This window comes from Xyrauchen texanus, chromosome 46 (genome assembly GCF_025860055.1).
Source record: "Xyrauchen texanus isolate HMW12.3.18 chromosome 46, RBS_HiC_50CHRs, whole genome shotgun sequence".
NCBI classification, from domain to species: Eukaryota; Metazoa; Chordata; class Actinopteri; order Cypriniformes; family Catostomidae; genus Xyrauchen; species Xyrauchen texanus.
Genome location: NC_068321.1, coordinates 3,729,092 through 3,740,104, shown reverse-complemented (window position 1 = coordinate 3,740,104; position 11,013 = coordinate 3,729,092). Strand labels below are relative to the sequence as shown.

The 11,013-nt window shown below is 38.9% G+C and overlaps 1 protein-coding gene across 2 annotated transcripts; it reads right to left on the bottom strand.

Moving 5' to 3' along the window:
* Window positions 1-920: 920 nt before the first annotated feature.
* On the bottom strand, window positions 921-4,750 carry LOC127638238 (iroquois-class homeodomain protein irx-5-like). Of its 2 annotated transcripts, none has more exons than XM_052119677.1 (3): window positions 4,357-4,750; window positions 2,221-2,626; window positions 921-1,857 (listed from the first exon to the last, which is right to left on the bottom strand). In XM_052119677.1, the coding sequence occupies exons 1-3, from the start codon at window positions 4,576-4,578 to the stop codon at window positions 1,361-1,363; spliced, it is 1,125 nt and encodes a 374-aa protein (XP_051975637.1). In that variant the 5' UTR covers window positions 4,579-4,750; the 3' UTR covers window positions 921-1,360. The 2 variants fall into 2 exon arrangements, with proteins under 2 accessions (XP_051975637.1, XP_051975638.1); XM_052119678.1 differs by having other exon boundaries at window positions 4,360-4,750.
* Window positions 4,751-11,013: the final 6,263 nt, after the last annotated feature.

Sequence of the window (11,013 nt, the reverse complement as noted above, 5' to 3'; positions counted from 1 at the left end):
AGCCTGAGAGAGAATTTCATGAGACTGGACCAGATGCTTTTGACATTACACTGTTTAATATTCCCTGTCAGGTCAAAATAGCTCTCATGTACCTACTGTAAAATGTCATAATGTAATTGTTTGGCGGGATATATGTATAGCTCAAAGTTTAAGGAGAACTGAAAACTTTGTATCCTTCAACAAGATTTTTGACTTGAATAAATCCAGTTAAAGCAATGTTCCGGATTCAATACAAGTTAAGCTCAATGGACAGCATTTGTGGCATAATATTTATTACCACAAAAATACATTCTCATTTGCCCCTCCTTTTGTTTAAATAAAGCAAAAATCTTGGTTTCAGTGAGACACTTACAATGGAAGTCAATGGGGGCCAATGAATACTCACTGTTTGAAATGTAGACAAATAGAAGATGCATGTTAACATGATTTAAGTTTGATAAAATCCCTTACTAATCTTCTTTGTGTAAAGTTATAGACAATTTTACAACTTTGTTTCCATGACGATGTGAAGTGAAAAAACCCTAAAACAACTGTAACATTTTTTATTTAAACAACTTGAATTAATGTAAGTGCTTTTATAAAATTGTAAGCTTCACATTTCTGTTTAAACCCGCCAAAAATGTACCCCATTCACTTTCACTGTAAGTGCCTCACTGTAACCTCCATTTTTATCTATTTATTAATTTTATTGACGGATGAGTCGAAATAATTTTTGTGGTAATCAACATGATACCACAAATGCTGTCGATTGAACTTAACTTGTATTGAACCCAAAATATTTCTTAAATTTCGATGTTTCCACAAAGTGCATTTTAGGTACCATTAGGGTCTCAAGATGCAAAAAAATTATAATTATTATAATTAAAAAAAAAAAAAGAAAAATTATATACACATACATATATATATATATATGTGTAAATGCTAAACCAATTTGTATTAATTAAAATGAATTAAAAAAAATAATTGATTATTGTTCAAATTCGAATACTTGGACAATGGGGGGCGTTAGAGCCCAAAAGGTTGAGAACCAATGACCATTTATCAGTGTAGAAAATGTATTATATTTTCTTGATGCGATTATTTTTGTTTCATATCAGATGACAGATCAAGTGGAGTTTGCAGAATGGCACAGATGATCATTTAAATGTGTAAGACTGTTGAGAAGAGCCGTTAAAAAGACCCTTTCAATTCACAAACGCTTTTAAGTAGTAGGCTACTTTGGCCTCTTGCACAAATATTGAACATTAAATGATATATATGTAAAGAAAAGGCATTTCTCGCATAAAACATATCCATACCAATATAAAAAGTCTTCTATTATTTCGTGTTGAGTTCATACAGATCGCACACTGAAAAGTCCCTAAATATTCGCCCTCTTTTTGTCAAAGCTGAGTTCTTCACACACATCCAGAGTCACTTTGCCGTCTCGCGCTCGTTGTAACACGGCAGTATTTATTCCGTTCGATTGCGTTGCGTTCAGGTGTCCGTACGTGCCATAGTTCGTGAAAGCCGGATAGAAAGGAGACGCGTAGTAGAAGTGTCTGGGGGGAAAGGGGCATTGCGCAGGTGACCGGGGGGGAGATAACGCCCCAAATGTTTGGGACGGTTCGTCACACCCCTTGTCCGACGTAGCGATTTCAGCAAGGGACCACAGTTTGGGTTTGGGGGTCGGGTTTGCTGAATGAATGACAGATGCGGCTATGCAGTTTTCACTGAGGGGCTTCGGGCTGTCGCTGATCTGTTTTCGGGGAGAGGAGGTCGTGGGCACCGGAGAATCTGTCCGGTTCTCTTGTTCTTCACAGTCGATTATAACACGATCCGTCGCGTCGTCCTGCTTTCCTGAGCAGTCATCGCCAACTGCAATTAAATAATTATGAACTGTGTTAGATGCCAATCAGGAACTGCCAATGCATTAACAATTTATTGTTATTTTAAAAACACTTTTCTGAACTTAAGGGGATTCTTGCGACTGATCAATGAACCTGAATTGAAATTACAACTGTAAACTCAACATTAATTCATTACATTAATATGTTCTATTAATTTGAACAATTACACCAGAAAATTACAACGTGTCAGGGTCGCAACTACCTAAACTCCCTACATTTCATAATAAACAATATTATCACATTTAAATATCCGTATATTAATAAAACTATAGGCCCAATTTAGCATGAAAAAAAAAACTATCAAAAAAAAAAAAACAACACAAATGAACACCTGAATCTTTGCTCATCTCTGTTGATTCGACTCGCTTTAGCGGCTCATCGTCGTCATCATTTTTCTCTAAATCAATGCTATCCTCCTCATCCTCATCTTCACTCCTGTTCCGTGGCGTCCAGGTCATTTTATTCTCTTTTTTCAGTCTCCTGCGGGCGTTGGCGAACCAGGTGGACACCTGAGTCAGAGTCATTTTAGTGATGATGGCGAGCATGATTTTCTCTCCTTTGGTGGGATAAGGGTTTTTCCGGTGTTCACTGAGCCAGGCCTTCAGGGTCGCGGTGGCATCTCGAGTGGCGTTCTTCCGATAACCGGGGTCCCCAAACGGGTACGTGCCCAGGGGACCGGCGTACGGGTGATAGCCTATAGAGCAAGTCATGCCTGGAGAATGGTCGTATGGGGAGCCCTGGGCAATGAACAGAGATTACAATTGAATGGGGGAAACACATTAGAAACGAGGCTTTCCGATGATCTATTACTTCTGCATAACAATGTAGCTATATGAAGAAATCTCATAAATGGCAAAATATGCAAAACACATATATGAGATAATATATATAGATAGGCTATTCACTTAAGGTTCTCACTGATATATAAAAACGTCACACACCTGTGTGTGTGTGTGTGTGTGTGTGTGTGTGTGTGTGTGTGTGTATATATATATATATATGAAATGTTTGTTAAAAATGTCCGCTTAATATAGAAGAATAGTGGAATTTGTACATACATGGTCAAATATATGAAATAATGATATACAATATATAACCCTAGACTGTAAAAATGTCTGTAATTTTAATGGTAAAAGACTAAAAATGCTACAGAAAAGTTAATTGATTAACAAGTATTAACTGTAAAATATACAGTAAAAGTTTTAATATATTTTAATAGACAATATAGTAGTTTTTATAATAAAATGATGAAAAATTAAAAGATTTTAGATGTAAAAAGTATGATTTTCCTGTATGGTAAAAATGTGCATTGTTTAACAAGAGAGTACATGTAATTTTTACAGTAAATTATTAACCGTAATTTTACAGTAAATTAACAGTAATCGGGCGTTCCCACAATTCCATTCCCTGCGTGACCCAGTTCATTTCATTATATTTTATGGGAATAGTTATGTTTCTTCTTATTTTTAATATCAGTTATGTACTTTGGGGTGTTCTGTGTTATATCTGATGTAGTTTAGTTCATGTTTATTGTGTTATTTTAATTTCATGTGTTGCCCTGATGTTGTTTACTGTTTGTGAGTGACACTGAGCACTTGTTTATTAGTCATTTCTTTTGGAAGAGCCACTATTGATAAACTTCATCATCATGTGCCTTATACAGTGATTAACACTACATTATAAAATGAAAGCAGATTTTTACAGTTTCAGAAGGTTAATATCATGTTTGTTATGACATTTTTTATTTTACAGTGCCAGCGTGGACATGTAAATAACAACATTTACAGGTTGTTCTGTAAAGTTTATGTAAAGTTATTTTTTACATAGCCTAATTATATTTTTTGTAAAAACAGCAGGAATTTTTTCACAGTGTAAGTTTAAACACACCAATAATATCTGATTTGCATTGACCGAATGCACAATACAACGAGAACTCATAAACATGTATAAATGTGGCCCAAAATAGCTAAAAATAAAAACGTAAAAAAGTAAGATTCCGAAGCAAATCAAATATTCGTTCGCTACATTTTCGAGGGTTATTTTAATTATTTTATAGAGTAACTTGGTTAGTTGTTATCGCTTACATCATTAAAATAATCAATGTACAAAATGTTTCAATGTACAAAAAAAAAACGTATTGACCTATTTTATAATATAGGCTAATGATAATTGAAATATTCCGTTTCGCGTTGTCAAATAAAAGATACACGTGCAGTGCTATATTAGAAGAAGAAAATAATCCTGAAGCATTGGGATAGGGAGCCAGTAGCCTAACTTCCGTATTTACCGAGTCAGTGATTTCGAATGAAACGAATCGCATAAAAAAGCAGGTTGTTGGAAACTGTGTTGAGCTCAAAGCATGCTGGTGGTCTGATGTTGTGATGATCCAATGATCAGAATGAACATCACGGAGACATTGACTGCTCAAACAGAGACATCCGAACAGAGGATTATAAATGAATCTCACCACATTTGAAGTGAAGGGTGCAGTGGATTCAGAGCTGTACTGGAGACAGTTGAAGGCTGAAGTGTTTGTGAAAGCTGTGGACGCGTACGGGGCGAAAGCAGAGCCGCTGGACGACCGTCCGAGATCATTTGTCCGCGGTCCCGTTACCGCACCGGAGCCGTGCGGCGGACACGAGTAGAGAGAGAGTGAAGACTGATACAAGTATCCTTGAGGAAACGCCATGGCTAAATTACAGCTACAGTCTCCTCATAAGTCCAAGTCAGGTCACTATATGTGCCATCGAAATGAACATCAGAGACTCCTGATACAAAATACGCTTTGGTTCTTTTGGAGAGAAATAATGTCTCGATTAACGGTAATTTAGGTGAGTCTCGAGCTCCGTGCGCCTCCTCAAGAAGAGTTAACGATGGGAAGTAAGGAAAAGCTCGAGCTGACTTTTCCTGCCCATCTCTCTCTCTCTCTCTCTCTCTCTCTCTCTCTCTCTCTCTCGCTCTCTCGTGCGCGCGCCCACACACACAAACAGTCAAAGTTACTCTCTTCACTTTGTATTGGGGGCGTTCACGCAAGACACGTTTTTGCGTCCTATCTGCACTATTTTTAGATTTAGGTTGCATTATGCACACTCGTCAGTTGAACTATTTGGCTGTTACGTCACGTAACACTTAACAGGCTATTTATTATTAAAGGTTGTTACAATGAGTTGCAAAAAAAAAAAAAAAAAAAAAAGAAGCTTTATTTGCAAATTAGTTGATTTAATAATTATTTTTTACATTTGTTTTTCTATGGACATTCGTCACACGCACTCTTTGGCTGATGCGTCGCGTTTCGCTATTTTCCCCCCAGCGTCGCGCCATAGCTACGCGTCGCGTTTTTAAGATGGAGCCCCAACCCAGTAAACACAAACATTTCACAACGTTGCATTTTGGTTGCAGTCTGGTAATATCACAGTACAACGTTATAAAAACGTTATAGAAACCACATTATATATATATATAATTTAAACAAAATAAAATGTTTTAGAAACATTAAAAAGTTCGTTCTGATAAACAAGCATTCTGTTTTCAAAACACAGGTGTTCTGTTCCATTGCGTCGCGCTGTCAAGCTGTTTTTGAATGCAAGAACGTGTCCTGTGTGAATGCCCCCATATTAGGCTAATTAATGTTAACGGTTGTTACAGAAGTTGTTAAAGTTGTGAAATTTAGTCTATGCACATAGATCACATGCACTATATGGCTGTTAGGTTGTTGTTTCGCCGTTTTTTCCCCCCAGCATCTTGTGCCATACACATTGTGTTTTTAAGATGGAGCGCCAAACCAGTAAACACACAAAAAAATTAAATTTCACAAAGTTGAATTTTGGTTGCAGTCAGGTAATGTAACAGTACAACTTTATTAAATGTTCTAGAAATAACATTTAATATAAAAAAATTATTTAAACAAATTAAAGCGTTTTAGAAACATTGTGAAAATACCGACCGGTAGAAGAAAAGTTCCAGTGATTGCGTTGCGCTCCATCAAGCTGATTTTGAATGCAATTACATGTTCTGTGTGAACGCTGCCATAGCAGGCTAATTAATGTTAAAGGTTGTTGTTATAATGAGTTGAGAAGACATATTTTATATGTAAATTAGTTAATTTTAGAATTATGAGCATGAGGCTGCGTCCCGGTCAACAACTTTGGGGGCGTTCTCATTTAGAATCACATACCCTCCCACCGTGTTGGGAGTGTGTTGAAGCAGGTTTCGCCCAGGACGCCAAACAAGCTAGAACTGCTACTGGTCACATGCACTCTTTGGCTGCTGGATCGTGCAAGACTACAGTGCTTTGGTCGGTGGCAGCAGGATTAGCACAGCTAGGGCTTGGGCTATTACTACACTGTAAAAAAAGTAAAAAATAACAGTGAGATTTACAAAAACATTTTCTCTGGCTGATTATAAAACACATTCGTTATGGCATGAAAATCCGAGAGAAAATGTGATCAGGTGTTGTTGGCTATTTATTGATGATGACATAATCATTATGTAGTGGCCTGATTCACTGATCTACAGAGAGGAATGCTTAATACGAATTAATATTTAACGTTTTTGAGTATTAAAGCTCTGTGAACCTACCGCATGCGAGCTAGCAGTGTCAAACAGGTAATCTGAAGAACTTTAAAAACACATGGTGTACAATAACGGTTTTGAACTACAGTATGATGTAGACCAACACAGACATCAAGGATCAGCATATGAATCTCAACAACGGTGACAATCAACAAAATAATAAAATAAAACTCTGAACATCACAAAACAAGCTACTAAAAAGTTGCAACAATAACAACAGCAAAAATAAAAGCAGATAATAATAATAAAAGAAAATACTAAAGGTGATGATACACAGGGCAACTTTTTGAGCAATGTTGCTGGGCAATGTTGCCGTCAACAGGCAACCAGATGAGACACAGGGCCTACGACCGATCTAAAATATCCAGATAGAAATGTATTGCCCATTTTCAATGGGAAAGTGCCCAAGCAACATTGCTCAAAAAGTTGCCCTGTGTATCATCACCTTTAGGCAATTCAGCATAATTTATTCATGCTGCAATGTATGCTGGGAGATATTGATGAGTTTTGATTGATGGCTCCCATCATGCACTGCACTTATATCATCACAGTTGTTGATAATGATTCATTATGCTGAATCTTGATGTCTGTGTGTGTGTCTGAAAGTTCAAACCTTCATTGTGCACAATGTTTTACAAATTCTTCAGGTTAACGTTATCACAACATATGATGGATCACATGCTGTAGAATCATAGGGCTACTACAATTACGTTAGTAAAAAAAAAATGTTTTACCGTAAATTTCACAGGTTGACTCACCAAAGCCTCCTCATCGCTGTCAAAATGGCCATCACAGGACAACTCTTCCTCAGTGTCAACCTCGATAACACTGTCGGTGACGGCGGGCGGCAACAACGCGATGTCCTCTTCAATTTCTTGGTTGACGTTATCCTCACCTAGCACCACTTCACAGCTAGCTGCTGCTGTAGCGGCATGTTCAACTCGTTGGACGTTTTTATTCCTGTCTGTATCAGTAACGTTAGCCGTAAAAAAGTGTGTCATCTTTGGCAGCGTTGCCAAATACTTATCAGCGTCTTTTCGCTTTTTTCTTTTAATTGAGCCGCTTGGGTAACTTCTTTTCATTTTCGCGTTTAGACTCATCTTGTTTCGTCTCTGTTTGTGTACATCCCTGTCCTCCTGTCACTGTGTGTTTATCTTTCGCGGCGCGCACCGTTACGGACTAGTCCATTTCATTGTGAAAATAGGGGGTGTATGTGTAGGGACAGATAACATGAACTGGACATTTTAACCAGTACTTCAACGTTTCAACGTATTTCTTAAGAATGTTAATAAAATGTACTATGCTTTTGAAGCGTTCATGATGATAAGGGGCCTTTTATTTGATTATTTCGTATTATTTGTTTTAGGTTGGTTGAGGGCCCCCCTACTTCGACCGCTGGTAGGGGGCCCCAAGTACCCCCCCCCCATTTAATTATTTCTGTTTCACTCCCCTTGTCCCCTCCCTCGTCCAGGTAGATGGGGATGACCTGCCGGTAGACAGCGCAGAAGGCGCGCCCTTCCCCAGGGAAAGAGGGGTGTACGTCAGGCCGGGGGCTCCCCAGCCTGAGAGAACAATGGAGGAATGTGGAAGGGCGGAGGGCGGGGCCGGGTCATGTTCCTACACACCCGGTCCCGTATTAGACTAATTATGCCTCCGTGAGGGATAAAGGTCGACTGCAGGGGATTGTGCGGGAGAGAGAGAAGCGACAAGCCAGTGGAGGGAGTGTGATACTCTGGGCAATGTTCTGCTGGGAAACCCTGGGTCCAGACATTCACATGAACATCAATTTAACACATGCCACCTACCTAAACATAGTTGTAGATCAGGTACACCCCTTCATGGCAATGGCATTCCCTAATAGCAGTGGCCTCTTTCAGCAGGATAATGCACCCTGCCACACTGCACACATTGTTCGGGAATGGTTTGAGAAACACGATGTACACACCACAGATCCACAGAAGCTCCACCTGCAACTTACAGGACTTGAAGGATCTGCTGCTAATTTATTGGTGCCAGATACCATAAGACAGCTTTAGGGGTCTTGTATAGTTAATGCCTCAGAGGGTCTGTGCTGTTTTGGTGGCATGCGGAGGACCAACAGCATATTAGGCAGGTGGTCATAATATTTTGGAGATTTGGAGATTTTGGTGTCCCCCCATTCAAGTACATAGGAGCTGCACTTTCATTACAGGAAATACCTTCCCTGGAGTGTTCCAGAGATGTCTGACAGTGGACTGACTTGCTAGAAAGACTTTCCTTGCGTCAGTAACTTTAATCTGATTACAAGAATTTAAAATAGAATGCACTACGCTTACTCTACTTTTACTTGAAAGTAATTAGATTACAGCAAATAATTACTCTGTAATAAGAATAAACCCAACACTGTTCATAACAAATAATTGATAAGTCTGACATGGAAGAACCTCTTCACATTATGTAACACTTGAGTTGACAAAAGATTTAATACAGTATATATAACTTAAATTGTGATTGGACGTGCCATGTTTGAAGCCATTGTAAAATAGCCAACACATACAGTATAGGTACATCCATGAATGCAATTCAATTAAATGTTATATTAATGCAGCAATGTGTGCCTTTTCCTGACAACCGTAAACAACTGCACTTTGTGTTACCTTAAAAACGAGTTCTTCCTCATTATGTCTCATTTGGGAAATGTCCCATTCTGTATTTTCACATCTTGCCATTTCTTGCCCTCACTACGGTAATTACTGTCATTCTACCCAACATACCTGGTGGCATATCAAGAAAAGCTTGAGTATTGCTCGTTCAGTGAGCCTTGCTCCATTCTTTGTTCTAAACCCAGGTGGATCCTGTGGCTTTGAGCCTCTTAGTATTCAGACATTGTATGGATATCACATGTCACTAGTTGGAAATGGACCCACCAAAGCTCGAACTAGATTAACAAATGTGTTTGCAGCAGCTGCCGACTGAAAATCGTGGCACATTTTTTCACAGCCTTGTCATAGTGGCTTAATAGGGGGGTCTGATTTCCTTGTTCTTTGCCCACTGCTAAAGTCAGCACTTGCAATTAACTTTAGAAATTGAACAAAGTTGTATTTAGTGCTCTTGAGTTAAAATATGTAGTGTGTTTAATGGAGTGTTTTGAGTTTAATACAAGTTAAGCTCTATCAACAGCATCTGTAGAATATAGTCGATTACCAAAGAAATAATTTCAACTAGTCCCTCAGTTTGTACAAACCAGCAATTCTTATCCACTAACAATTGAACAGTATTGGGGAATTATTCAAAAAAATAAGGTACACTACTAACTTAACCCTTGTGTGACTTTCGGAACATTTTTGTCTTTTTCATTTTTGTTTTCTGGATCATTTTGGCTGTGTTAATGCCACAGGTGTGTTTTTTGGGGGAATTTTGATATTTAAACCTCAGTTCCTATAATACATCTATAACACAATAGTTACACTCAGGACCTATTTACACTCAATGACAAATATTTCCCCATTGAAACCCATTAAAATGGCAATATTTGATCCCAGTGCCATTAAAGCATACAATCATGAATTCTATGATATTATGCTTTCATTCCGGAGCCCTGGCTTCCAAATTTGTTTTTTTTTATATTTTCCACCAGAATGCGCCATTTTTCTCATGTTTAGCCTATGGAGCAAATACATGCTTTTTTCCTATTTTCTGTTTCCTGTGTTATAGAGCACTTCAGGCCAATTGAATGAATAAATGATGCAGCTAAAATTGTTTGGGTGTGTTGGTATGGATGTCAGAGTGTGTTTTTATGTGTGTATTGAGAAATTTGTGTGTGTAAAAAGTGGCATTATGTAAACAGTGGCATTATGTAAACAAACTTGCTCAACAAGCCATGTAACAAGATTTGCGGATTGACTGTCTCAGATGCAGAGGCAACTGAGATTTGACCTCCGCCACCCGGATTGAGGCAAGTCACTATGCCACCACGAGGACTTAATGTGCATTGGGAATTGGGCGTTCCAAATTGCAGAAAAAAAAACAGTGAAGCTATTCCAGCAACAAGCTCTATTTTCAAACAAGTAGCGCAATTGCGAAATGCTTCATTTGTAACATTGTATTGGTCATGTGTCGGTCTGCAGGACAGTGAGAGCAGTAAGCCTCATCACCTGATTCACAATTCCCTACCACCTGTCTCTCGTTATAGTGATGTGGAGGGAGACCAAAAAGGGACGCCAGAGCGTCAATGAGAAGAGCGAGTGACGCATGACATACACCAAAGAGACTACAACTCTTCCAGGCGGCTCTCTATAATCCATTGGCTGGCCACTTAGGTCACAAAAAGTCTTTGAACCGTATAATGGCCCGTTTCTTCTGGCCAGGCATTCACAGGGATGTTCGAAGGCGTGTGCAGCATGCCGTGAATGCCAGTTGGTGAATCCACCGGCCACCCAAAAAGTGCCATTGTGCCCGCTGTTGTTCATCAAGATCCCCTTCGAGAGAATTGGCATTGATCTCGTCGGGCCATTAGAGAAGACTGCACGCTGGCATCGCTTTGTATTAGTTCTGGTGGATTATGCAACGCGAT

Excerpts from the sequence above, each read along its gene's own strand:
- LOC127638238 (XM_052119677.1), bottom strand. The coding sequence starts at position 4,578 with ATGGCGTTTCCTCAAGGATACTTGTATCAGTCTTCACTCTCTCTCTAC. Across the intron at positions 2,627-4,356 it reads CACCCTTCACTTCAAATGTG|GGCTCCCCATACGACCATTC; the intron begins GTGAGATTCATT and ends TTCATTGCCCAG. Across the intron at positions 1,858-2,220 it reads AGAGATGAGCAAAGATTCAG|TTGGCGATGACTGCTCAGGA; the intron begins GTGTTCATTTGT and ends ATTTAATTGCAG.